Source organism: Acinonyx jubatus, chromosome B4 (genome assembly GCF_027475565.1).
Source record: "Acinonyx jubatus isolate Ajub_Pintada_27869175 chromosome B4, VMU_Ajub_asm_v1.0, whole genome shotgun sequence".
NCBI classification, from domain to species: domain Eukaryota; kingdom Metazoa; phylum Chordata; class Mammalia; order Carnivora; family Felidae; genus Acinonyx; species Acinonyx jubatus.
In genome coordinates this window covers 80757891-80783816 of record NC_069387.1, presented here as the reverse complement: position 1 = coordinate 80783816, position 25926 = coordinate 80757891, and the positions used below count along the sequence as shown (strand labels likewise).

The window sequence follows — 25926 nt, the reverse complement described above, 5'->3', positions numbered from 1 at the left end:
AAAGAACCCTGCGGGGGGCTGAATGGAAGCTGGTTCCTAAACTCTGTCATTTCCTGGGGACATCAGCCTTGGTGATGGCTTCAGTCATGGCCTTTGTCACTCATCAGTCAGAAGCTCTCTGTTCTTCCTGGCCTGTCACTGGCCATTTGGGACTTAATCAGCTGATTGTTACCCAGTTGAGGGTTGGATGGGTCAGGGGGATTAGCGTCATCAAAGGAAACAATATGACTCCGGCGTCTCCCCCACCTCAACCCTGGAGTGTGAAGTATACCCCTGTAGCCTGCCAGCCTTATAGCCTAGGGTGTGGGGAAGGGCTCAGAATTGGGATCCTACTGAGAACATGAGTTCAGTAACACTTTCTCCCAGTCTTACCCCTACTTCCCTGCACAACATTGTATGATGCATAAGTAATAGTGGAGCCCCTAAAGTTTCCCCTAAACATTTAAAGAGCAAAACTCTGAAAGTCATTAGTGTGGTGCATGGAAAGAGTATGGGTTATGGAGTCAGCAGAGGGATCTGAATATAGCCTAGATCAACTGGGAGCTCCGTGTCCTTAGTCAAATTCCCTCTCTGGGTCTCCATTTTCTCTTACAAAAAATGTCCAAAAAAAAAAAAAAAAAAAAAAGGCCAGAATAATTCCTCTGTCCTAGGAGGGTTGTGAGAATTAAATGAGATAATAGTTAAATCACCCAACACAAAGTAAGTGTTTTAAAATGTAAGTTTTTCAGGACCTGAGTGGCTCAGTCAGTTAAACATCCATCTTTGGCTCAGGTCATGATCTCACGGTTTGTGGGTTTGATCCCCATGTTGGGCTTTGCCCTGATAGAGCCTGCTTTGGATTCTCTGTCTCCTTCTCTCTCTGCCCCCTGGCCCTTCTCACACAAGCGTGTGTTCTCTGTCTCTCAAAAATAAAAAATAAAAAATAAACTTTTTTTTTTCATAAATAAAATGTAAGTTTTTCACTTCTTCCTTAAATAGCACTCAAGACCCCCTCTAAACTCTGGCTCCCAACCACTCTCCCACCCCAGTTATTTGACAAAGATTCATTAAGCACCACCTGAAGCATTGAGCTGGACTGAAGTAGGTACTAGGGAGTCAGTGGTGAATGAAGCAATCCAGACCCTGGAAAACCACTCAGTGAGCACAGTGGCTTTTCTCAGCTCTGCACTTTTACTCAAGGCCTGCACTGTCCGTGTCCCTCGGTACTGTTTTACTCCATCCAATTCTTAGCCAGGCTTCAAAGCCTGGTTTCTTGGCGAGCCTCCCCACGGCCCCATGATCCTTAGGATGGGGCATCTCCTGCCTGGCATCCTGGTTCCCCTCATTTCGGGTACTTGGGTCAGCCTTGCCACAAGCTTCCACAAGCTTCCTGTGGGCAAGCTCTGGCCTTTTACTTCTTTGTACCCTTGTTAACCCCCACCCCCACCCTGACATTATGGGCTCATGAAATGCTTGAAATAATGACTTTTTATTAAAGCAGACACAAGTAGGCTTCAAGAACATTTAAATTCCTAATTTGGTCTTGAGTACAAAGAAACTGAGACCTCATCTCTGATTCCTTCACCTGAAACCTAAGCACCTAAGCTGCTTCCTACCTCTTCACTTTTATTTTATTTTTTTCCTATCCTAGAGCAGACAGGGACCTATGAATGTTGAAGATGAGGGGTTTGCTGCCCAGGGTTCCTGGGGCACAGGAATGTCCAACTCCAGGGGATAGCCATGGTCCCCATCCCTAGCTCTGCAGAGACTCTGCTTCTCATCCTGCCAGGATGCCCACCCCTGGGGCAGGGCAGTATGAAAAGTCTTCCCATCTCCAGCAGAGGACCCTGTGGGAATGGGCTGGGGGCCCTTCTTGATGGAAGCTCTGTGGCAGGGCAGGGGTTAATGGAGAATTGCAACATACCTCTGGGCTTAGTCACCTCCCACTGCCACTCCCCCCAATTCCCCTCCCCTTAAGTTTTGTAAAGAGGGCCAGAGACTGGAGAGTGGAAAGAACTGGAGGCAAGAGCCCCCCCACCAAGCCCTACTCCCCAGGCTCCCAGAAATCTCAGGGCAGAGGACAAGGACAGCCTCTGGAGTTCCTGCCTAGTGGGACCATGAACTGGCAGTGGCTATGGCTGGGCTTCCTACTCCTTATGACAGTCTCAGGCCGGACCCTGGGGCCTTCAGGGAAGGAGGAAGCCGTGGTGAGTTCTCCACACCCCTCCCGGGGAAAGAGGGACCAAGGCCTAGGAAGGGATTGGGGTACTGCGCCACAGTCCCATCCAGGCCTCCATCCTGAACTTCAACGTGCCTCTCCCTTCCTTCCTCTACTTTATGATCTATTCTGGCCCATCTCCCACTCCTTGCCTTTGTTCTACCTGAGCCCCTTCCCGAAGGTGCCTCTCTCCTTTAATCCTTCCATGTCTGTCCTCCCCTATCCTTATGGATCTGCTAGATCACTGAGAAGCTTTACCCTAAGACTAACTCCCTTTTTATTCTGCTTACCCTGACCCCCATCATAGGATTACCTGTTGCAGTATGGATACCTACAGAAGCCTCTCGAAGGACCTGATGACTTCAAGCCAGAAGATATCATGGAGGCTCTGAGGTGAGAGGTCATAAGGCACATGCTGTAAAGGTTGAGGTTGCAAGGTCATCTTTCCTTCTTCTCATCTCTTCCTCTCCCCAGGCCCACTTCTGCCTGACCCAAATCCATGTCATGGATCTAGGGAATAGGACACGCCACAGTTTGGGTGGTGGGGTGTGGAGTGAGATGGGGATCAAAGATGAGGAGCAGTCATTGGGTCTTCCTAAGCCCTAAGCATCGCTTTGGGGGCTCCATTCCACATCATATCCAATATACTATTAGTGACATCCCACATGAAGTATGATTTGTATGTAAAGCTATGAGTTCGGTTGAATTGGAGTTGAGTTGTTGACATGATGTTGCTTTTTGTAGACTTTTAAGTCAGCATTTACTTATATTTTGAAGTTTTCTTTTTATATTTTGGATCTAACGGATAGTTTTTCTTTCTGCTTTCGGTTATGTTTACAGTCCCTTCAAAAACCATGATGCCTGACATGCCTATGGGATGAAATTGCCCCAGAGCAGGCTGGGCTGGGGGGGGGGGGATGTCTAGCCAGGAGGAGAAGGCTGAGGGAGGACAGGCCCTCAGGTGGGATCAGAGGTGGGAGAGTCTCCAGAGCAGGGGGACGGGACACTTCCTCAGGAGAAGGTTAGAAATTGTAGGGGAAGAGGGCTACACCTGAGGGAAACCTGACAAATAAGAGGCGGAAGATGGGGAGATGAAGCTGGAGTATCGCTATTTCTGCAGAACTGGAGAGAAAGTCCTAGTTATGAGGACTGGATACTGGAGTGACCCCATCAGCTTCAGAGATTCTGTGCCATTCTCTGCTACCACTTTGGGCAGCAGGTGGCCAGAGAGCTTTCCTCAGTTTCCAGTCATTCCAGATTCCCCTGCTCTGCTGGGCCCATCATTCTTCCTCTTCTCAGAGCTTTTCAGGAAGCATCTGAGCTGCCAGTGTCAGGTGAGCTGGATGATGCCACAAGGGCCCGCATGAGGCAGCCCCGTTGTGGCCTGGAGGACCCCTTCAACCAGAAGACCCTTAAATACCTTCTGCTGGGTGAGGACTGAGACTGGGAAAGGGAGGGAAAGGAGGGGGTGGCATGGCTCTGGAGTACAGGTGACATTGGGACAGCCTGGTCCAGCTCAGTGTTGAATGGATGATCACCTGGTGATTACCTGATCATCACCTGCCTGGAGACATAACTTTGCTGAATGAATGCCCAGACTCAGGGGATCTTTTTGGGGCTGGCAGGGGATCTGTGTTTCTAACCTATTTTCTGGTCTAATAACCAGGCCGCTGGAGAAAGAAGCACCTGACCTTCCGCATCTTGAACCTGCCTTCCACCCTCCCACCCCACACAGCCCGGGCAGCCCTGCTTCAAGCTTTCCAGTACTGGAGCAATGTGGCTCCCCTGACCTTCTGGGAGGTGCAGGCTGGCTGGGCTGACATCCGCCTCTCCTTCCATGGCCGCCAGAGCCCATACTGCTCCAATTCCTTTGATGGGCCTGGTAGGTACCAGCTCTTGGCTCCCACATCACAGACCTCGAGATTATCTCTGTCCCCTTGAGCTAGTGACTCTGGAACCTTAATGTTCAGTCTGCCGCCTATGTCCAACTGCACCCTACACTCTCTAACTACCTTCTAATATTCCTTTGGGGAGCAGTTGGTCACCTCCCTGGGGCCTTATCAAGCCTCCTCTTTGAAGGTTATGTCTTATTCCTTGGTCTAAGTTCCCCTTCTCAAGGCACATCTCAGAGAGGATTGGGCCGGAGAGAAGAGAGTGGTTGGGAGGTACAGAAACAGAGTAATGGGCATCCCAGAGAGAAGTGGGTGATGACGGGATCTGAAAGGTGAGAGAGAGGCATGCAGGAGACTGAAAGTAGATGGAATTTTAAGGGAATGGAGAAATTGGGGTTTGTAACAGGCAGGGGATGCTCTAGCCTAGGAGACTCTGACCTCATTCCTGTTCACCCTTGCCTTTGTCCAGGGAGGGTCCTGGCCCATGCTGACATCCCAGAGCTGGGCAGTGTGCACTTTGATGAAGATGAACTCTGGACGGAGCGGACTTACCGGGGAGTGAACCTGCGTATCATTGCAGCCCACGAACTGGGCCATGCCCTGGGGCTTGGGCACTCCCGATATACACAGGCCCTCATGGCCCCTGTCTATGCTGGTTATCGGCCCCACTTCAAGCTGCACCCGGATGATGTGGCTGGGATTCAGGCTCTATATGGTTAGTCTTTTCCCCCGGTGATCATGAGGGTCAGTGTGACCAGCATCTCTTCAGGCTTATAGAGACAGGTTTAACCTCCATGGCAGGAACTGACTTGTCTTCTTCTCTTCCTCCTACCCAGTTATTCAGGCATCTTCATTTTCAGCAGCTGTTTTTCTGACACTTCCATGTCTGATCTTCCTTCCAGGCCTCTCTCCCCTCTTGCCCTTTCTTGGGATGAAGAATGAATATTCCAGAAAACTTCCTTCTCCCTTTCTGGTGCCTGTCAACACTATCAATTGATATCAATATGATCTTGCTTCCCATCAAGAGAAATGCTCTAGGATTCCCTTTTCCCCTTTATACAGGGCCTCTGAGCCAAACTTACAGAAGAGTGGCGGGAGGTCAGTTGCTATGAGTTCTCTCCTTGAACAGCATCATGGTACCTTGCAGGGAAGAAGAGCCCAGAGACAGAGGATGAGGAAGAAGAGATGGAGCTCCCCACTGTACCACACGTGCCTACAGAACCCAGTCCCATGCCAGACCCCTGCAGTGGTGAACTGGATGCCGTGATGCTGGGTGAGGCCCTTCCCTTTCAGGCTATAGGTGGGCAGTGGCAGCAGCCCACTCACTTGAGACTTGGACAAATGGGAATGACATGGAACCTCAGCATGAGCAACAGGGGTTAGATACCCAGCAGAGGTTAGTGGCCATGGAAGGAGGCATGTGGCATGGGGAGGGAGGCTTCAGAGCCAAATTAAAGGTGGGTTAGGCAGGCATTTACCTCAGTTGCCTCCCTATAAGGGTCACTAAAACACATCTGCTAAGATGGAGAAAACTATATTTACTGGAATGTCTATTAGAGAGCGTGTTATACATGCAGGGAAGGACAACTTGGAAGCTATTGGAATGGAAGGTGAGGTCCCCAAAGGGGAGCAGCTATCTGCAGGGCTTTTGTTTTATTGTTCAGAGCTAAACTGCTCTGAACAGCAAAGAGGCTGAACACGAAGTCTTCCTTCTCTACCTTTAATCTTCTCTTTGAATTAATGTTGAATGAATTTCTGAGGGACCAGCCTGTGGGATGAAGGCAGATAATCAGCTTGTCTGAGGTATCCACAAGTCTTTATTTGACCCATCTCTTTTTGACTTGACACACTTTTGCTCTCAGGGCCCCGCGGGAAGACTTATGCCTTCAAGGGGAACTACGTGTGGACTGTGACAGATTCAGGGCTGGGTCCCTTGTTCCAAGTGTCTGCCCTTTGGGAGGGGCTCCCAGGAAACCTAGATGCTGCTGTCTACTCTCCTCGAACACAATGGATTCACTTCTTTAAGGGTAAAGGGACTAGTTTACAGTGTGTTACCTGAGGAGGGCCTACCATTAAAGAAGCCATAACAGGGAGGGAGAGATGAGAAGTTCCTGGAAGGGTGGAATGGGAGAACCGAAAGCTATCACCTGAAGACAGAGATGACTTGTTCTTTCCTTACATGCACTCAGGAGACAAGGTGTGGCGCTATATTAATTTCAAGATGTCTCCTGGCTTTCCCAAGAAGCTGAATAGGGTAGACCCCCACCTGGATGCAGCTCTCTATTGGCCTTTCAATAAAAAGGTGTTCCTCTTTAAGGTAAACAGTTCAAAGCAAGGGCAAACAGCTTCTTAGGAGGGGTGGGCTACCTCACACTGAGAAGCCAACTTGCTGTTGAGGGGAGATCATCTGCAGTGCGGTGGGTTGGGGTTAGACCTCTGGGGATCCTTAAGCTCTCTCCTCATCCTCTTCTCTTCCCTACCCACCCCACACCTAGGGCTCCGGGTACTGGCAGTGGGACGAGCTGGCCCGAACTGACTTCAGCCACTACCCTAAACCAATCAAGGGATTGTTTACAGGAGTGCCAGACCAGCCCTCTGCTGCTATGGGTTGGCGGGATGGCCATGTCTACTTCTTCAAGGGTAAACAGTACTGGCGCCTCAACCAGCAGCTTCGAGTAGAGAAAGGCTATCCCAGAGATACTGCCCACAATTGGATGCACTGTCGTCCCCAGACCTCAGACAATACTCCATTGGGTGGGAACACCACTCCTTCAGGGACTGACAACTCAGCCATAGGAACAAACTTGGATACCACTTCCTCAGCCATAGATACCACCTTGAACACAGCCCCCTCACCCAGAGACCCAATCTTGGACATTACCCCCTCAGCCACAGTCTCCACCACCCTTTCATTCCCTGGTAATGTCACCCTCGCAGATGACAAGATGTGAAGCAAATGTCTGCTCACTAGGCAGGAGGGCTGCACCAGGGGCATGCCATAGACCCCAGGCCTCTAACTCCTAGTCACCACTCCTCTGTGCTCTTTCCCTCCTGGGCAGGACTCCCTAACTCTGGGTCAGCCTCTAGACATTTTTCTTCCATTCTAGATAGCACTTCCAGCTGTGTTATCTATTCTCTGGAAGACAGTGGTAGAAGGAAGGCACCACTCAGGCCCCTGGCTTACAGGCAGCAAAGCTGGGAAGCTAAATGCCTGGGTCCTGTTCTTCCTAGATAAAGTGCAAGGAAACAGCATGGCCAGTAAAATGAGCAAGGGCTTTGGAACACTTGAGAATCACATTTACTTGCTGATGACTTTGGAGAAGTTAATTAACCTCACGGAGCCTCAGATTCCCCATCTGCAAAATAAGGTGGATACCAATCCTGCAGGGTTATTGCATTAAATGAAATACTATTTGTGAAGTATATGGCACAGTGTCTGGCACATTTGTGCTTAATAAAGGCTAATTCCATGTTCATTAGAGAGGACTGAACAGTTCTTCCTCTGGCTGTGTGTGTGTGTAGCTGTGTGTACCGTAGTCCAATCTGATAAGATCATATCAGACCTTTAGGGGACAGAGGACTTGTCAGTCTGGCTAACTGGGGATGCAAAAAAAGAAAAAAGAAAAAAGAAAAAACAGCAACAGCAGAGGCTGGACTCCCTGGTTCAGTGTTCAATGCCATTTTATTCACGTGCTCCCAAATTCTTCTTCCCTCCCATCCTAGCTTTGTTGCCCAGGGGAGGAATATATCTTCCTTCATGCTGTCTGGGGAACCAGGGAACAGACTTTGAGCGGGAGAATCAGAGGAGGGAGAGTTAGAATGGGTTAGTGGGTGGGACAAAGTTCTAGTTAAGGAGATTAGCATCACCTACAATGAGAAGCAGAGAAGGCACTTGTCTCCTGTGCAGCCTTGAAGACCAGGCTACTTTGGGCAAAAGGGCAAGACTCTGGCATGTGGGCCAATGCTTTCTCCTTGGGGCAAATAGCCAGCTTTTGGGGGAGGCAGGTGCTGTTCCATACATTGCCCCATCGTCTTCCCTACATTAAGGAGGGAAAAGGAAGCACCATGGAGGACAGTACTTCCAACTGAGGTAGGAGAAGGAGGCTTGAGCCTATGGGACTCGGGAGTAAAGGCTAACCAGGAAGCCAACTACCTTTTAATGAGAGAGGCCTAGGGATTAGGTGATCCTAGAGTTCCTCTGTGTCCTTCTCCCCATCAAAAAGCTATCAAGTGCTTTAGTGGGCTTCCTGATTTTCAATAGGTCCTAAAACAACAAAACTCCTTATTTTACCATTGTGAGGCACACCAAGGCAAGTATATAAAAGGCTATTTGGGTAAGGGCTCTCCTTGGTTTAAAGGGAATTAGAAAGTCAGTTACTTTAGGGACCAGGGCACCTCTATTTTTGGAAGAGGTAGGTTCTCCTACTTCCATTCTTCTCCCCTCCCCACAAGATTCTCCTTTACCTGTCCCTGAAACATATCCCTACAGGGTTGGTCTGGGTTGGAGTACAGATTCTATCCCCAATCTGAGAGGTGAGGAAGTTTGTGTGTGTGTCCTGTGGGCTCAGGCCTTGCACATTTGGGTGTTCCCAGGCTCTTGCTGGGGTGGAAGCCTCAGTGGAGGTTTAGGCTCAGGTATGGGTGGAACCAGAAGGTGTGGTGAGGGGTACAGTGGAACCACAGTCAGAATCCAAGTCCAGGACGGTGTGGGGGGCTGTGGCCCGGGTGCCTGGTCCCAGTTGGCGCTCTCGAAGGCTCTGGAGATAACTCTGGAGAGGCACAGGGCAGAGAAGGCAGAAGGAAGGGCCTAGGTCAGAGCCCCCCCTCCCACCCTGACCATCCCTGAGTGCCCTCTGCCCCATCCCCAGGTGTGCCCCTCCCCTCACTCACAGGAGCCAGACTATCAGCAGGGCTCCGGCCGTTGTGGGGGAGCTGGCGCCGGTAACTGCCCTCACAGAGCCCCACCCCAGGGGATGTTCGGTGCCACTTGGCCTCTTGCTGGCGGATCCGAAGGAGTTGAAGATGCCTTCGCTGGTGGCTCAAGACCACTGCTTGGGAGGGGGCAATACAGACTCAGGCCTCTTTAGACCCTAAATCCCACCCCTAAACACACTCACCCTCTACAGAAACCCATTTGTTCTTCCTGTTCTGGGTCTCTCAAACCTCATCTTTCCCCTGGTTATTCTAAAAGAAACTCTTCTTTGGAATCCTCCTACACTTTCCTTCTGGACTTCCCTGAGATATTCCTTTCCTTCTGTAACGGTCCCCAGTAACTAACTCCTCCTTATTCCCTCTGACAATTTTTCCTCATTCTCACCCAGACCGTTGGTTCCTCCAACTCTAACTTTCTTTCGATGCCCTGCCCCATTCACCTTAGACACTTCCCCCCTCTTCCCCCCATCAAGTCTGGGAACTGGGGACATGGGCACAGGTTAGCTGCTTCTGTACCATGGCACTAACTCACCATTGGCGTGGCCTCCATGTTCCTCATCCATGAGCTTCCACTGGGCCAGGGCCCCAAGGGCCCCCAGGGCTGGCCAGGTGCCCAGCAAGACCCAGCTATACCAGCAGAGAGGAGGCAAGGCTGGAAGTGCCTGCAAGCGTTGGCCCAGCCGACTGCCCAGTGCCAGCCCCTCTAGGAAGTAGTCAGCACAGGCCACCAGCACCGCAGCACCCAGCAGGGCCGTGCCCAGAACTGTGAATGGACGTGGCCACCGAAGCGTGAGCAGGGCTCCCAGCAGTGCCAGCCCCACCAGCCCCCCAGCTGGCACCCAGGCTGAAGGTGGTTGGTAGATGGGCTCTGTGCCCAGCAGGGCCCCGGCACCCAGGGTTAGGCCTAGCAGGAGACCAGTCAGGAAGAGCCCAACGCTGCGAACCAACATGGTGACCAGGCCACAGAGGAGTCCGATGCCCAGCGCAATGCCCGCGCTCACCTCCAGGCTCAGCTGTGTCTCTAGCACTCGTTCCTTGTGGCACAGCAGGAAGATCACCAGAGCTCCTGACAGCAGGCCCGAGAGAAACATTACTGCCTTAAAGCAGCGGTAGCCTGGGAAGGGAGGCAGGAGGCACTGAGAGACAGAAAGGGGGCATCTACACGGATGGCTCTGATGAATTACAAGGGAGAGGAGTGGCTAACGAGGAGCAGAAGACAGGAGCAGCAACCCAGGGACCACAAGGCAAGGGGTAAAAAGGGATCATCTCAGGGAGGGCAGGGACCTTTCAAAACCTGTGAGGGGTGGGAGGAAAAATTAGGAGGAAAGATGGATATGTTGAGGGAAATAGCTATAGAAAAGAGGTTTAGTCCTTCCAGGGATGGCAGAAGGAATCAGCACAGGCTGATTCAGGTTATTGGGGAAGGGTTGAAGAATCATGGAGGATAATGTGGGAATGGAGTTTTGAGGTAGGAGGGAAGGGTGAAGCAAGTGATAGTTGCCAGGGGTCAGAGTCAGGGGGCATGGATGTGTGTGTGTGGGGGGGGGTGGACAAGAAGAGCTGGCAAGAGCAGCAGGGGCTACACTGAAAGTAGGCATCCCCTAATAGAGGAGTAGAGGTGGCCTAGGAGCAAAGAAGAAAGTTCCCATCATCCTTGAGAGTGAGAGTCTTGGGCAGCTGCCCCCCAGAATCCTGGCCCTGCCCTCACCGAAGCAGCAGTAGATGATTCCAAAGCAGCAGCAAAGAGCACACACCAGGGCGGGTGCCAGTTCAGGATTGTCCTGGGGTTCCAAGACACATCTTGGGTCTGGAGGCTCTGGGAGTTGTTGATTAAAGGGCCTGGGGTCAGAGGTCATGGCCAGGGGCAGCAAGGCTTCCTCCATGGCCGAAGAAAAGGTGATCACAGAGGGGAAGGTCAGTGTCAGCTCCTCTCATCCATCCATGAATGTCTTGAGGGGGTTGGGAAACCTGCAAGGGGGTAGGGGGCAGGAACTTAGGTGCCCATGAATCTTGAGGATTCTGTACCCCTATTTCTTATGAAGAAAGGCCCATTTCAGGAGGGAGCATGGACTTGCTGGGGTAACTGAAAAAATCTACAGGAGTGGGTCAAGGGGAGCTGGCTGTCTCTTTACTAACCTCTGAAACAAGGACACTAAGTGAAACTTAAACTAAAATCTCATAAGGTAATGAGACATTGTTCCCTAGCTTTCCAGGGTGGGAAGAGTCAGAAGTCCTAAGTGGGTGGAAGGAGGGGCCCAGGGGCATTAGTGGGACTGGGAACTGAAGGTTCAGCCGCCTGTTCGAGCTAAAAACAAAGCTTGCCCAATCTGCAGCTGGAACTCAATACGACCCTACCGGACTGGGAAAGGTGGGGTTAATCCTGGGGGGGGAGGAGGAGAAACAGGAGAGAATGAGTCATAGTGGGGTCTCTGGACAGCTGCTCCAACCCCAGGGAAGGAAGACGTAAAAAGAAGCATATCAAAAAAGTTTGGGACAAGGAACCAGAGACAGTTCCCGCACTTTGTCAAGGTTCTGAAGCCTCCGCTTCATAGGTAGATGGAGTTAAGTTGGGGGAAGGGGTATCCGGCCACAGTCCAATTCCCATGGTCCCTCTTGGACTAAGCAGGCACCTTGCCCGCAGACATCTCACATCCTGGTAGCCTCTTGCTCCTCCCCTCAGGACACTGATGGGACTTTTCCTCCCCCCCCCCCCTTTCCCCAGGGGTGTCAGGGTTGCCAGTGGGGTTTGAATTCAGTTCCTGAAAGGAGAACACCAAGGAAGGGCTGGTTTGGGGAGCACTGTGGGAGTGGGGTAGGGTGGATGCAGGCACTTTCATCTGTCTTCTTTTGGACATCAAGGTCCTAACAGGCTGGAGGGTTGGCGTGGGGAATCCCTGGGGCTCCTCACCTCAATCCGCTTGGAAGTCTAGGGACCCTAAATAAGGAGAGGGTTGGGGAAGGAGTGTTAACTACTCACCACCCTGCCAGGACTCAGGAGAGGAGGGGGTAGAAGTGCTTCCCTAACCCCCCTGCTGCATCCTTGCCCGGAGGTCCTAGGCGTCGGGGCGGCTGTCGGGCGTGGGCACCCCCAGGGCCACTCTGTTCGTTGCCCCCCTAAACTCTTGCAAGTCGTAGCCCAAGCCCTGAGAGCTAAATGCAATCAGCCTAGGGGGTGGAGGAAGGGGACAGGGTGTGTGTGTGAGGGTGGGGGAGTGGGGGTGACATCACGGGGCGGGCCCCTCCAACTCTTTTCCCTATGTGTGGGGGGACCCAGTTTGCCCACTGATCTAAGCTGGGACCAGAGACCCCCGCAACCATAGCAGGGAAGGGTTTGGGGGCACCACACGAAGTTGAAGAAAATGTCTCTGAATACTTAGGCGATTACTCGACAATTAGAAGCTCTCAAAGCCCCAACGGGGGTCCCAGCGCCCCCCTAGTCCCGGCTTGGTTTCTTCCACTTCCCAGAGAATTGGAGTATTGTCTTCTGGAGAACCTGGTGGTCGAGACGGGGACACGGGGAAGGGGCTTTTACAGGACTGGGGGCGCCGGCGAGGGGCTCATAGGCGGAAAAACTTGCGGAGCAAGACGGGCTCTGGAAGGGGGACTAACGAGAGAGGCGTGTGCAGAGGAGGGGACCGACAGAGAGGGGACCCAAGTCTGGTCTGCGTGGGGGCGGGGGCGCGTGTCGACGTCGACCGAGAGCAGCTCGGTATGCAAATGAGACGCAAAGCAGCATGCAGATGAGTGCAGTGTTTTTTGGCACTCCGCTCGGGTCCTGAGCCCGGCGGAGCTACGTTCCTGGTCGCCTGGAACCGCTCCGTGACCGTGCCTGGGAGCTGCGTCCTGAGGGGTGGGTCTGGGCCGTGGGAGCTGTAGTTATACCGGGCAGTTCGCCAGCTGGGTCTGGCGCTGGGGAGGCCGAAGATTGCTGGGAAAGAAGGGGCAGTGCAGGGAGGCCAGGGTGGGGGCTAGCCCGGGGCGTCCTCCCCGCCGCTCCACCTCCGCATGATACAAAAGGTCCTCTGTCCTCGCTACAGGCAGCAGGGAAAGGATCGGGGCGGTGGCTCCTCTACGCTCCCTGGTTTTGTCTGCAAAGGAAACAGACTGTGGCTCGGTGGCTATCCTCTATCTCCCAGTCTCTACAAAGCCCAAGAATACAGCCAGAGGAACCCTGAAAAATCTGCCCCCAGTCCGCAGGCACAGCTGCAGCGCCCACCAGCGGTGCAGCCAGCGGGGATAGGACTCCAGCACTCGGAGGGCGGCAGCAGAGAGCCCTTTAAGGGGAGGGGCCAGTGTTCCCTAGGACCGCCTCCTCCGATTTGACTCAGCGCTTGCTGGACTGGCTCGCGCCTCCGCCAACCGCCTTTTCGTTTCCTTCCCGTCTCTTCCCTGGTGACCCCGGAAGTGGAAGTAACCGTAGGTCGGTGGCCACGGCGGGGACGGAAGGCGGAAGCAGAGCGTGAGCGGGAGGCGGAGCCGGGGGAGCTGCTCTCGTAGCTCCCCCTGGCCCTAGGCCCAGCTGCTGGAGGGGGAGGAGTTACCGCCGCTCTTCCGGTACGTTACCTTTACCCCCTACACCCAGCCCAAGGGTTTCCTGGATGTCTTTCTCAGCTGCAACCCTAAGCTCGGTCCCCCAGGTTTTTCTTAAGAGCCGCGCGGTCCCCCACCCTTTCGGGCAGCCTGCGGCACCCCTTTCCGGTCGTCTTTCCCTTTTTCCCCCACGAGTGACCCTAGGACCACACCCTTTACGGTACCTCCCTCTTTCCCAGATTTTGGTTTGTAGCTTTCTGGGGGAAGAAGAAAAACTAAGGGGATTTGGAGGAGGGGAGGGAGCATGGTTGTGGTTAATGGAGTATTTGCTTATTGCTGGGGACAACGAACGCTCCAGAAGAATCTGAGAAAACAAGGGAGGTGGGTGCATTAACTGTATCCCCAATTGAAGATAATTTAGCCCCTCTCTTTGTGTCCTATACTTGATCATCCTCCACCTTAATACCTTTGTTACAGGCCTCAGAACTTATCATGATGGCTGTGACCTAAAATCCTCAGGAAGCCCCGGGGTCATGGCCCAGAAGCACCCCGGAGAAAGAGGGTTGTGTGGAGCCCACCACAGTGGTGGCGCCTCCCTCAGGACTTTAGGATCCTCTGTGGACCCTGAAATACTTTCATTCTCAGGACTCAGGGACTCAGCGAGGCCTGCTTCTAATGGTACCCGCTGCCTCACAGAGCACTCTAGTCCTAAGTACACACAGCCCCCAAACCCAGCCCACTGGTCGGATCCAAGCCATGGCCCCCCAAGGGGTCCAGGACCCCCTAGGGATGGAGAGGACCCTGATCAGAGTGAGGCATCTTCAGAGGAAGAGTCAGGAGTGGACCAGGAACTCTCAAGAGAGAATGAGGCTGGGTACCAGGAGGATGGGAACCCTTCTTTTCTTTCCATTCCATCTGCTTGCAACTGCCAGGGAACCCCTGGAATCCCTGAAGGGCCTTACTCTGAGGGAGGAGATAGCTCTTCTAGCAACTTTTGCCACCATTGTACCTCTCCAGTTTTGGGGGAAGATGAAGAGTTGGAAGAGGAATATGATGATGAGGAACCTCTTAAGTTCCCCAGTGATTTTTCACGTGTGCCCAGTGGAAAGAAACCACCTCGGAGACAGCGGCACCGCATTCCAGCCAAGGAGGATACTCGGGAAGGTGGACGCAGAGATCCCAGGTCCCCTGGCCGACATAGGCTGGGCCGGAAACGAAGTCAAGCAGATAAGCGCAGAGGCCTGGGATTATGGGGAGCAGAGGAACTGTGTCAGCTTGGACAGGCAGGCTTCTGGTGGCTGATTGAACTGCTGGTATTGGTGGGAGAGTATGTGGAAACTTGTGGCCATCTCATCTATGCATGCAGGCAGCTGAAAGGCAGTGATCTGGACCTTTTTCGAGTCTGGGTGGGAATCTGGGCAGGGCGGCTGGGGGGCTGGGCCCAGGTGATGTTCCAATTTATGAGCCAAGGATGTTGCTATGGGGCAGGGCTATTAACCCGTTTTCTTAGGCTACTGGGTGCTTTGCTCCTCTTGGCTCTGGCCCTCTTGTTGGGCTGTCTACAGTTGGGCTGGCGGTTTCTGGTGGGACTGGGTGACAGGTTAGGCTGGAGGGGTAAAGCCACTTGGCTCTTTTCTTGGCTGGATTTTCCCACCCTGCAGCGTTGCCTGATTCTGCTGAGAGATAGCAGGCCATGGCAACAGTTGGTAAAAATGTTTCAGTGGGGTTGGCTGGAGTTGCCTTGGGTCAAGCCAAGGACTGACAGGCAGGGGAATGCACCTATAGCTGGTGGTCGCTACTGCCAGCCTGAAGAAGAAGTGGCTCGACTCTTGACCATGGCTGGGGTTCCTGAGGATGAGTTAAACCCTTTCCATGTGTTGGGGGTTGAAGCCACAGCATCAGATACTGAACTGAAGAAGGCCTATAGGCAGCTGGCAGTGATGGTGAGTATTCTTCCCTTCTGTTTCCTTTTCCTCTTTTGTTAAATTTTATTTTCTATTCCAATTTTAGGGAGAGTAGAATAAAGAGAAGGCAGAGTAAAAAGTCAACTTGAAGCTGGAGTAACTTTAATTCTTAGGAAACAGTCATACTTTTTCCCCTTCACTATGGGATCTGACTTTCCCTTCATTTTAAGTTTTTTGTCATGAGATTCTTAATAAAAAGAAATGAACCTAGTGGTTCAATGTTGGACCACTCACCCTGGAATTTCCAGGTGAAGTCCCTCTAACTAGGGTGGAGAAAAGGCCTAGTCAGATAGCCTGTCAATTCCTCTACCTTGAACAAAAGAGGGTTTTTTGAACATGGGGAAATCCAGCTATCTGTCCCAGAGAGGCAAATGTGGACTTAGAGTGGGAAAGTTCAGGAAATGCATGTGATTATTCCAGGACCAGGTGAAAGAAAACGTATTTCAGGACCAGCAATGTAGAGTGGGAAAAGGAAAGAGAACAGAGCATAAACCATAGAGAGGCGTGTGCATATGTATGTCATACGTGAAGATACAGTTGTCTGGTTTTTTTTTTAATTATTTTTTAATGTTTATTTAGAGTGTGAGCAGGGGAGGGGCAGAGAGAGAGGGGGAGAGCGAATCCCAAGCAGGCTCCACACTGCTGGTACAGAGCCCAATGCGGGGCTTGATCTCACCAACTGTGAGATCATATGACCTGAACTGAAACCAAGAGTCTGATGCTTAATTGACTGAGCGAGCCTTAAGTAATCTCTACACCCAACTTGGGGCTTGAACCCACAACCCTGGGATCAAGAGTCACAGTTGCCTTAATGACTGAGCTGGCCAGGCACCCCAAGATAGGGTTGCTTTTGTTGATAAGAGGGCATGGTACAGATGGCAGTTGTGATGCCCCATATGCTTCAGGGAAATGGTTTAACACGAGCATGCAATCAAATTGCTATTAGTAGATATTAGGTAATTATTTTTAGATGTGATGATTATTGCTATTTACTGTAAGTTAAACTATATTATGAATATTAAGTAATGTGTGTAAATTCCATTGGGGCCTATTTGAGTGTATGGAACTGGACTGGTAAAAAATCATGGTGTGTAAATCACCTCAATGATTGCATGACACCAAATAGGAATGAGTAACCAAGGTGTCCATTAACTATTCAAGACACAGTAATATACCAGGTGTGTAACTTAGCAGAGGACTAAATTAGTTTGGTGGGAAATTCATGCCCCTTAGTGGATAGACGGGGGCATATTCTTAAGAGTGGGGAACAACAGCTTATACTCAGTTAGATACTAGTAGTAGAGCTCTTTTCTCCCTTTCATATCTTTCTTTTTTTTTAAGTTTATTTTTATTTTTTGAGGGAGAGAGCACACACAAGCAGGAGAGGGGCAGAGAGAGAATCCTAAGCAGGCTCATGGGGCTGGATCCCACGACAACGAGATCATGACCTGAGCCAAAATCAAGAGTTGGCCACTCAACCCAACCCAAACCAACCCAACCCAACCCAACCCAACCCAACCCAACCCACTGAGCCACCCAGGCGCCCCTCACTTTCATGTCTTTTAGCAGATAATCCTCTCTTGGGAAATATTGTCACAAAATTTTTCATTTTCAACTTATTTTCTTGGAGTAGAGATGGAGTTAAGTCCCCCAATCTTCAACACACCTGTAACACATGTAAGAATTCTTCCTTGTTCTGGGCCAGTGTCTGTGGGCTTCTTTTATGGAACCTCTCACTGCCCTTATTAGGCCCAGAGTGACCATGACTAAAAGGCTGTTCTGTAAGCTTGGATATGTGGGAGATTTAGCAGCATTCTATTTATTTGGCATCATCAGGAGACTAGCTTTATTCTGTACCTTTGGAAAATAAGGATGGGAACAATCAAGAAGCTGTAGGAAGTAAGGATACTATTTGTCCTAGAGAAAAGGTTGAAAAGTGGGTAAAAGGCCTGTGAGGATCACAATATGCTATATTTCATTTCTGGGACAGAAAGGCAAACTGTTGTAGGAAGTATATATGAGAATTTTCTAGTTAAAAAAGAATGAGTTTGAGGATATAATATCCTTGGAATTCTTTATGATTGATGATAAAGCTAAAATGTGAGGGCTTAGTATATGTATACCAGGTAGCGTATACATCCCTGTTTGCCTGGGATTGAGGGTTTCCTGAGACATGAACTTTCAGTGCTAAAATTGGGACAATCCCAAGCACACTGAGATGGTGGATCACCCTAATGCCAAATTCTGTACTATGTACATCATGTGTATTCTCATTCGATACTCCCAATAATCCGTGATAGATACAATATTCTAGGTCATATAGCTAATAGTGACAGACCTGGGTCTTGATCCTGAAACTATTTGCAGAGCTAGAGCAATTACTTATCTAGGTGTATTGACTCTCCAAAAGGGTGGTCAAAGAGAACACTTTGATATGAGGTTATTTTGACCTAAGATGGGGAGAGAGTTGGAACGGATTTGTGAGGAAATCTTTGTCTTGGTAGGTTCATCCTGACAAAAATCATCATCCCCGGGCCGAGGAGGCCTTCAAGGTTTTGCGGGCAGCTTGGGACATTGTCAGCAATCCTGAAAGGCGGAAGGAATATGAAATGTAAGTGGGAAATAGGAAAGTGGGGTAAATGAGTAATCTTCAGTAGTAGAGGTCCCTGGACTTGTGGCTGGAGGAGGCTCTCTGAGGTGGAGGGAATTGGGGTTGCTTATCTTTCTCGCTGGCCAGGAGCCTCAAGAGGCTAAAAGATTCATCTCCCTTTGTCCCTTGCTCAATACCCTCTCATTTACAAAGGCTTTCTTCTCTTAGGAAACGAATGGCAGAGAATGAGCTGAGCCGGTCGGTGAATGAGTTTCTGTCCAAGCTGCAGGATGACCTCAAAGAGGCAATGAACACTATGATGTGCAGCCGATGCCAGGGAAAGCATAGGTATGAAATAGGACAGGAATGGGACAGCCACAACTTAGGGATTGGGTAGCCAAAGACCTCCTTGTGAGTATTTCTGGTAGTTGGGGGATATAGATGATGAGTAAAAAGACCCTGAGGTTTCTGCTTTTGCCATCGTATCAGGAGATTGGGGATTTGAATTAGCAATAAAAAAAAAAGTTATTTTTAGATTTAATATAGAAGGCTGAGGGTAAGGGTGTTTGTAGGCATATGTAACAACTGAGTGGAGATAATTTTAGATCTTTCAGCCATCTTTGTTAATAACGAGGATATTAGGGGTGCCTGGGTGGCTCAGTCGGTTGAGCGTCCGACTTTGGCTCAGGTCATGATCTCACAGTTTGTGGGTTCGAGCCCTGCGTCGGGCTCTGTGCTGACAGCTGAGAGCCTGGAGCCTGCTTCGGATTCTGTGTCTCCCTCTCTCTGCCCCTAATCCACTCGCATTCTGTCTCTGTCTCTCAAAAATAAACAACAACAAAAAAATACTATACACTTGATCTTAGCCAAAAGGCTGAGAAGTGATCATAATGATGATACTATAGCAACACCGTAGGCTTGACAAATTAAGGAATTTTTGTTGTTGTGTTGGGTTGTAGGAGGTTTGAAATGGACCGGGAACCTAAAAGTGCCAGATACTGTGCTGAGTGTAATAGACTGCATCCTGCTGAGGAAGGAGACTTTTGGGCAGAGTCAAGCATGTTAGGCCTCAAGATCACCTATTTTGCGCTAATGGATGGAAAGGTGTATGACATCACAGGTATACTTCTGTTCTCTAGAAATATGGGCTTATGTACGCTCAAAACTATAATGTTTTGGCTAATTATTTCTCATGCTTGCAGAGTGGGCTGGATGCCAGCGTGTGGGAATCTCCCCAGATACTCATAGAGTCCCCTATCACATCTCATTTGGTTCTCGGATTCCAGGCACCAGTGGGCGGCAGAGGTAAGTGTTATTTCTTTCAACAATCTACCTGCTATTCTAGTTCTGAGTATGATTTCAGACGACATGCCGTTTAGGACACCTAGATGTCTCACCCTTAAGAAGTCTGGCAACTGACTTAGTATGTCTTTAACTTAGGTATAAACAGGTAACAATATAACTCAGTATTTCTTGCCTCGTTATGTCTTCTATTGTCCCCTCAGAGCAGCCCCAGAAGCCCCTCCTGCAGACCTTCAGGATTTCTTGAGCCGGATCTTTCAAGTACCCCCAGGCCAGATGTCCAATGGGAACTTCTTTGCAGCTCCTCAGCCTGGCCCTGGGGCCACTGCAGCCTCTAAGCCCAACAGCACAGTACCCAAGGGAGAAGCCAAACCGAAGCGGCGGAAGAAAGTGAGGAGGCCCTTCCAACGATGACACCCCTTCTCTTCTTTCCTCAGATCAATGTCAGGGAGTCAAAAGGGCTGTGTATAGCACAGGATGGAGTTTTGATTTGTTTATTTTTAAATATTGAAAAAAGGGAAAATTTTAAGTTCAAATTGTTCACTCAGTACCTGTAGGAAGCCCCAGAACCACTCTCCCTCCTCCACCAGCACCTAGGAACTGAAACTTGTCTTTAGACAATACCAAAGAAATAGGGGGTGGCTAGAGCAAAGAACCTAGAGCCTGGATCTGGGCTGGACAGTATCTCCCATGGTAGCATGGGAACTGGGTATTTCCCTGGGGTCTGTATTCCTTTGTCTTTTGCTTCTACAGCAGATGACACTTCCCCCCCTCTTTTAAAACTGTAAGTCTATCTGATTTCCTGACCCATTTCAGGAGGGAGCCCCCTCCTTTACCCCAACATACTAGTTAAAAGACAGAACAAGAAAGCATGTAGCCCTAATTATAGGAGATTATACATAGAATTCAAAGAGTGGGAACTCTACATTTTTCCTGACATTCACCTTGTGGGTAATCACCCAACTTCATGCTTGTTGCTGCAGGGATGGCCAAAACTGATAATTTTTAAAAAGCAGACTCATGCCCTCTGCCCTTGGGTGAGAGGGAAGGAAAAAGGGGCTCCCAGCAGCCCCTTTATGATCCAAGGGTTTGTATTTTTTTAAGTTTGTTCATATTTGTATGTACATATCTATTTAAAGCCAGGGGATTATCTTTCTATAAATATATAACTGGCAACCTGTATCTTCCCTTTCTTCTTTGCCCATATAGTGGAGCCCTTTTTCTCACTTGAGAATCCTTTTCCTACTCTTAGCTGAGAGTGAAGGGCATCTCCTACTGGACCAAGGGAGAGGGGATAAAAAAAAAAATACCTTAGAGAAGTTTTATACAGAAAGTTACTATTGTTTCTTCCCCAGTCTTATGAGGACATTTCCCAACCCTTCATGCTGACCGAACTGTAGTCATATCTGAAAAAAAATTATCTTTATTATAAGGAAAATACACAGTAAAACAAAGCTGGAAGGTAGTGGGAGTGGAAGATCTAGAAAAACTTAAATCACCAAACAAGCTGCCCAAACTTGGCTTCCTTCTGTGGAAAAAAGAGTGATTTGGCCCTTATCTTTCCCACCTTTCCTGATTTAAAGAAACCTGCTGTTAGCAGGGCTGGGCCCAGGGAGGCCCATTTTCCTATCTGTTCTCTTCCTGGGAGTTTGGGAAAGGTGGTATAGTTCTCAGGCTTTCAAGATACAGAAGACAGTATGGAGAAGGAAAGGATGTTACAGCCCTTTGGTCCAGTGTCATCCCCAGCCCCATCCTTCAGTATTTGTTGATGCCAAAGAGACGAACCCCATGGAATTGGGGTAACTTAGGCAGCAGTACACTGAGCAATGAGGCTGTATTGATGAGGAAGTGAGCAGCATCATACTTGGTGTAGAAGCTGGCGAGGAGGTAGCTGTGGAGAGAAGAAATGGGTTGAGTGAAGCTGGCCTTCCCTATCCGTATTTATGCCTTTCCAGTGACTTTCTCTTCTATTTTAAATGACCAGTTTTATTGCATGTAGTCCTAGAATACCTGAAAATATTCCAGTCACTTTAACAGTGTTTACTTTGGGGTTGGGGAGATAATCAGATGACACCTTTAACTGGAGATTAAGTTAGAGTGTTTTTTAATTGTTAATGACATGTGGCAAATGACAGCTGAAGCCTATATGTCAGAGTCCCTTTGTTTCCATTCCCAACAGTTTTCACAGATTTATATAATCTCTGCTTTATTCATTCACTTCCTCTGGAAGTGTAACACCATTTGGTTTTACTTGGCGTTTTCTTAGTCCTTTCTCCATTCCCCTACCACCAAAGGGACAGCAAAGAAAACCTATTTACTGTCTTCCATTTCTTTACTGCTCTTCCTAGATTTAGATCATACCTTATCTTCAAAGTGTTTGAGTGAGTAGTCTGCTTTTTTACAACTTCCCTGTGGGTGTTTGTACTTGGCACTTGGAGCATTTCCCACCTCTCCCCCTGGACTCACAGTACAATAGGAGAGATGCTGAGGAATTTGCGGGAAGAGGTAAATTGGAGCCCGTAGTCCATCTGTTCCCAGTGTGTCAGTAGCCGAGCCTTTCCTTGGTCAGGGGTCTCAAAGGGTGTCCCTTTCACAGTATGTAAGAAGACATACATAGCCTGGGAAGAGGGATGGGGGCAGTGTGAGGAGGCAGAAAATGGTCCTTCAGCCCAAGAATTACACTGAGATCCCCAAAGGAAGACCTACATCCCCAAATAATTGGTGCTTTTGGTTTTGGTTGGGAAAAGCCTGGGTTAGGTATAACGGTGTGGTTTAGTGCTCACCAAGTTATGGATGACGTTGGTCAGGGTCCAGACAACAGGAATGCTGAAGAAGGGGATGCTGAGTAGAACCACATGCAGCAGTCCTACCAAGATGATGTAGGCCAGCCAGATGCCCCGGCTATTCATCACTCGAGTGTTGGGGTTCACTTCACTGTGTGCCACCCCTACATTCATCCTACCACAGTGGGGGATCAGGCAGGAGTCCTACTCAATTTCCTCTCCACCTCTTTGAGTTTGTTCCCCCAAGTTGTCTCCTGAATAGTCCAAATCCCCTGACCTCTATTGGGAAAGAAAGAACTTCCCCCACTGCGCACAAAGGAAAAACTGAAGACTTAGGGAAGAAAACTTGAAAGACGAGATGGGTCCTCTCTACTCTTCAAGACATTAATAGTAATCTTTACTCTGATCCTTACACTTCAACTGTAACTTGAAGGGGCACGCCTAGGCTTGGGGCAGGGACTTCAAGCAGCAAGGGAAACAAGTATCTCACTTTCCTGAAGAAGCTTATAAGAAATCAGAGAGAGGTTACATGCACCAGAATTTCATTAGAAGGTCATGGGAAACAAGGAGCCACTGAGAAACGTTGTGGTAATAGAACTACTTCTAATTCCCACCTTTTCCTCTGGGGCTTGCCCGTCCTGTCTCTCCTCCCCTTGGCATGTGAGCAGGCAGCATCCCAATTCCTTCTCTCAAGCGTCGGGCGCTGCCAAGTATTTACCCGTGGCTTTTGGATTGAGCTACGAAGGGACCTGCGCTCAGCATCCTGAGAGATGGAGCCCTTTCCCCGAGTCCAGGAGCGGCTCTGAGCGTCTGAACCTGGCTCCTTGAAGTCGTGCTAACTCTAAACTTGAGGTCTGTTTGGGAAGCAGATCTCGTCCCTCCCCCTTACTTAAATTCCTCACACCCTGCTATGAAACCACCCCAAGCTCCTCCCAGCTTCCCTCTCTCGTTTGTCGTTCATTGGCTGTTCTCAAGGCTCTCTTCAGAGCTCCTCTCTCGGTATTTAACTCGCCGCTGCTCTGTCTCCCTCCTCCCCCCCACCTTTCGGCCCTCACCAGTTTTCCTCAGCACCCCTTTCCGGTCGGCCGGCCGCCCCTACCTGCTGGCTTCAGAAGCCCGTGGGGCTCGAGGAGCGGCGCTCGCTTCCACACCTGCGGTCTCCAGGAAGCAGCCGCCCTCGCCCATCTGCGCTCTTTCTATTGGTGGAACAGAATCAGCGCTGCCACCACCCATTGGTTGGCAGTTTGCAATGGAGCCGCGCAATTGGTCTCCAGTTCCGCCGGTCGGGAAGTGCGGAACCCGCCCCTCTCCCTGTCCCACCTTTTGAGAGAGGTGGGGAAAGCTGCCTGGAAGAGCGAGAGCGACGTCAGCTGTTGACTAATGGGAAGAGCTGATAGTGTGAGGTGGGAGTAAGAGTGGCAGCGATTGGTCGGCCTTGGTTGTCTGCGCCTAGGCGGGAGCTCCTGGAAGCCGAGGCTGCGGGTGGGGGCCTAGTGGACTGGAGGGGTAACAAGATGGCGTCGGAGACGGTGGAGCTCCATAAGCTGAAGGTACCGTGAGGCGGTGAAGGGCTGAGTTGGACTTTGCTGGGACTGAATTCTGCTGGGTGGCTTATGCCTTTTCCTACGTGTTCACCTTGCAGGCTTTTCCACTTCGTTTTCTGGCTCCCGCCGTAGTTCTTTTCTTTTGTGCCTCCCTTCGTCCCCGCTACGCCTTCCCCAATTTTCCATTTCTCCGCATTGTTTTACGGTATCTTTGTTATTTTGACTCTTTCTTCATCGTTGTCTCATCTGTGTCACTTCCCCACCGGGTGTGCAAGTGCTTTCAACCTGTTATACCCCCTTCTCGTTTCTCGTCAGAGCTGCATTACGTCAATGGTCCCCTCCTCTTTGCCCCGTGCTGGAGCCAGGACCCCTAGCTCTTCCTTGGATTGATGCTTCCCAGTCTGTTGTCCAGAGCCGCGATTGCGGTTAGCAGATGGCATCTTTGTGTTTTCCACCCATCCAGGTCTCAGACAGGAGCCAAAAAATGCTTCCACTCCTTTTTTTTTTTTTTTTTTTTTTTTTTTAGGTGGGGTCACGCCTTCGGAGCTAACTTTGAAATTTGAGGAGAAGCCTCAGAAGCTAGGCCTCTCCGTAGAAGCCAGGGGTTTCGAGACCTAAAGGGTTAGTAAAGGCACAGATAGGTCAGATTTAAAAGTTTTTCGAATTCTCCCACGCGCTTCTCCGCCTGCCAGCCTTACCCCCTACCCTTACCCCTTACCAGTAGAGAGACAACTCAGTCATAGCTGTTAATATTTTGGGAAAGCATTTCCGAGGTTAGCTTTAGCTCTTCCCATTTCACGTTGCGGATGGATCCGGACCCTGCATCTCTTGGTGTCACCACTGGGTGACACTCTCAGTCACAGGGTGGTTTTAAGTTGTATCTTTGAGGAATGTTGGTAGCTTCGACACATTGAGATTGTTATTTTTCTAGAAGAAAAGAGTAATTGTAGGGCGAATTAAGAGAACTTCTTCTTTAGTTGTCCATTTGTGGTTTCACAAGTAGCTTTCCCATCAGATGTTTTGCTCTTGTTTTGGTCACATCCTGGGAACCTTAGACAAACCAGGCTGATTTAGCCAAAGCTAAAAACTGATGCTTTAAAGCTTGATGAGCTTAAAAAAAGACATGAGGAGAATAAGTGTAGGGAGGACACATACTAGTTGACACCAATTAACCTTTCTGTGAAAACTGGTTTCTTACTCATGGATTCTAAACTGTGCTAGTGGGTTTTCATGGATCACGGAGTTACTGTTAAATTGGTGACACTGAAATGTGTAGATCATATTTGTGGTCTCCTAATATAATGAGTAAAAAAAATTGAGTAACCACCTCTGTCATATGTGTAGTTACTTAAATAAATTGTGTTCTGCCATAATGTTATGTGTGTTATGAAGCATGCACAGGAAAGAAAGTTTTGAGTGAATGAGATAAAAAGGAAATATGAATAGAAGATTTAATATTTTCTTTTTATTCCACTTTTGAAATCACTGGAGTAAGTCACCAACTGTATGACTTGCCTTTATGGATTTAATATTGGTTTATGGAGTGATTCTTTCTATGAGATCTGTTTTGTCAGGTCTGTATTAAATTTGATATTGATAGGATAATGTCTTCTGACCTGATTTCGGGTTTTATAGTCTGAGAGAACATGAGGCACTCCTGACAGCCTGAAAAAGATTCACTCTTTTAATCACATTTGCTTGTCTTTGCTTTTTCTCTAGAGCACTTCTTAACCTTTTGGAGGTCACAGATATCTTTGAAACTCTGATGAAAGGTATGGACCCTTTCCCCAGAAAAAGGCATGTACACATACTTTGCATGCGATTTGAGGGGCTTCATAAAACTACCTTGTAGCCCTGAGGAGTCCGTGGACCTCTGGTTAAGAACCTATGCCTTTAATTCTGACTTCCGGGACAGTTAATGTTTGGTTCCACTGTCGATCTTGATGGAGTGATCCTGATTTTTGGGTTGACTTAGAGTTTTATCTCTTTTTTAAAAACTCCTCCCAGTTTTATAAAAAGGATTTGGGGCTTTAATATGGAGTCCCAGAAGAAAGAAACAAGCTTTGAAGTAAGAGGGGAAAGTATTAATTGGATTGATATGTAAGTCCACATCAACAGCAAATTTCTGAAGATTTTGTAGAAATGCAGTCATTCTAACACAGAAAGAGACTGAATGTGGATGAAAATGCCTT

The 25926-nt window shown here is 49.5% G+C and overlaps 5 protein-coding genes across 13 annotated transcripts in view; 3 read left to right on the top strand and 2 right to left on the bottom strand.

Annotated features, from left to right (window-relative positions):
• The first annotated feature begins 1946 nt into the window (after positions 1-1946).
• On the top strand, positions 1947-7730 carry MMP19 (matrix metallopeptidase 19). The gene is made up of 9 exons (XM_015085146.3): positions 1947-2186; positions 2505-2590; positions 3497-3627; positions 3864-4079; positions 4559-4804; positions 5237-5362; positions 5952-6116; positions 6279-6406; positions 6585-7730. Exons 1-9 carry the CDS (start codon positions 2097-2099, stop codon positions 7038-7040), a joined length of 1644 nt encoding a protein of 547 aa, XP_014940632.2. The 5' UTR covers positions 1947-2096; the 3' UTR covers positions 7041-7730.
• Positions 7731-7752: 22 nt separating this feature from the next.
• On the bottom strand, positions 7753-12404 carry LOC106986925 (transmembrane protein 198-like). 4 transcript variants are annotated; one of them, XM_053226355.1, is made up of 5 exons: positions 11999-12404; positions 10730-10989; positions 9554-10135; positions 8980-9140; positions 7753-8858 (listed from the first exon to the last, which is right to left on the bottom strand). In XM_053226355.1, the coding sequence occupies exons 2-5, from the start codon at positions 10902-10904 to the stop codon at positions 8721-8723; spliced, it is 1056 nt and encodes a 351-aa protein (XP_053082330.1). In that variant the 5' UTR covers positions 10905-10989; positions 11999-12404; the 3' UTR covers positions 7753-8720. The 4 variants fall into 4 exon arrangements, with proteins under 4 accessions (XP_053082330.1, XP_014940634.2, XP_053082331.1 ...); XM_015085148.3 differs by having other exon boundaries at positions 8980-9137; XM_053226356.1 differs by lacking the exon at positions 10730-10989.
• Positions 12405-13435: 1031 nt separating this feature from the next.
• Positions 13436-20589, top strand: DNAJC14 (DnaJ heat shock protein family (Hsp40) member C14). Of its 3 annotated transcripts, none has more exons than XM_027071529.2 (7): positions 13436-13575; positions 14029-15494; positions 18020-18126; positions 18334-18453; positions 19065-19225; positions 19308-19410; positions 19611-20589. In XM_027071529.2, the coding sequence occupies exons 2-7, from the start codon at positions 14085-14087 to the stop codon at positions 19819-19821; spliced, it is 2112 nt and encodes a 703-aa protein (XP_026927330.1). In that variant the 5' UTR covers positions 13436-13575; positions 14029-14084; the 3' UTR covers positions 19822-20589. The 3 variants fall into 3 exon arrangements, with proteins under 3 accessions (XP_026927330.1, XP_053082329.1, XP_014940607.1); XM_053226354.1 differs by lacking the exon at positions 13436-13575 and adding an exon at positions 13586-13771; XM_015085121.3 differs by lacking the exon at positions 13436-13575 and adding an exon at positions 13586-13932.
• Positions 20590-20814: 225 nt separating this feature from the next.
• ORMDL2 (ORMDL sphingolipid biosynthesis regulator 2) lies at positions 20815-23444 on the bottom strand. 3 transcript variants are annotated; one of them, XM_015085124.3, is made up of 4 exons: positions 23290-23444; positions 22191-22365; positions 21874-22025; positions 20815-21298 (listed from the first exon to the last, which is right to left on the bottom strand). In XM_015085124.3, exons 1-4 carry the CDS (start codon positions 23421-23423, stop codon positions 21163-21165), a joined length of 597 nt encoding a protein of 198 aa, XP_014940610.2. In that variant the 5' UTR covers positions 23424-23444; the 3' UTR covers positions 20815-21162. The 3 variants fall into 3 exon arrangements, with proteins under 3 accessions (XP_014940610.2, XP_026927337.1, XP_053082334.1); XM_027071536.2 differs by having other exon boundaries at positions 22191-22693; positions 23290-23391; XM_053226359.1 differs by lacking the exon at positions 23290-23444 and adding an exon at positions 23246-23269.
• Positions 23445-23565: 121 nt separating this feature from the next.
• SARNP (SAP domain containing ribonucleoprotein) overlaps positions 23566-25926 on the top strand; it is a 53724-nt gene continuing 51363 nt past the window's right edge. For both annotated transcript variants that reach the window (XR_008300277.1, XM_015085123.3), the window contains exon 1: positions 23566-23740. Coding sequence is in view for 1 of the 2 variants with exons in the window: in XM_015085123.3 (XP_014940609.2) it covers positions 23705-23740 (36 nt within the window). In the remaining variant the exon portion in view is untranslated. The remainder of the gene's footprint in view (positions 23741-25926) is intronic.

Coding starts and splice junctions, on each gene's coding strand:
- MMP19 (XM_015085146.3), top strand. CDS start 2,097: ATGAACTGGCAGTGGCTATGGCTGGGCTTCCTACTCCTTATGACAGTC. Junction 4,805..5,236: donor TGGGATTCAGGCTCTATATG/GTTAGTCTTTTC, acceptor GGTACCTTGCAG/GGAAGAAGAGCCCAGAGACA. Junction 5,363..5,951: donor ACTGGATGCCGTGATGCTGG/GTGAGGCCCTTC, acceptor TTTTGCTCTCAG/GGCCCCGCGGGAAGACTTAT.
- LOC106986925 (XM_053226355.1), bottom strand. CDS start 10,904: ATGGAGGAAGCCTTGCTGCCCCTGGCCATGACCTCTGACCCCAGGCCC. Junction 9,141..9,553: donor ACATGGAGGCCACGCCAATG/GTGAGTTAGTGC, acceptor CCCCCTCCCAAG/CAGTGGTCTTGAGCCACCAG. Junction 8,859..8,979: donor CTGCTGATAGTCTGGCTCCT/GTGAGTGAGGGG, acceptor GTGCCTCTCCAG/AGTTATCTCCAGAGCCTTCG.
- DNAJC14 (XM_027071529.2), top strand. CDS start 14,085: ATGGCCCAGAAGCACCCCGGAGAAAGAGGGTTGTGTGGAGCCCACCAC. Junction 15,495..18,019: donor ATAGGCAGCTGGCAGTGATG/GTGAGTATTCTT, acceptor TTGTCTTGGTAG/GTTCATCCTGACAAAAATCA. Junction 18,127..18,333: donor AGGCGGAAGGAATATGAAAT/GTAAGTGGGAAA, acceptor TTCTTCTCTTAG/GAAACGAATGGCAGAGAATG.
- ORMDL2 (XM_015085124.3), bottom strand. CDS start 23,423: ATGGGTGGTGGCAGCGCTGATTCTGTTCCACCAATAGAAAGAGCGCAG. Junction 22,366..23,289: donor CGGGCTTCTGAAGCCAGCAG/GTAGGGGCGGCC, acceptor CCACTGTGGTAG/GATGAATGTAGGGGTGGCAC. Junction 21,299..21,873: donor AGCATCTCTCCTATTGTACT/GTGAGTCCAGGG, acceptor TTCTCTCCACAG/CTACCTCCTCGCCAGCTTCT.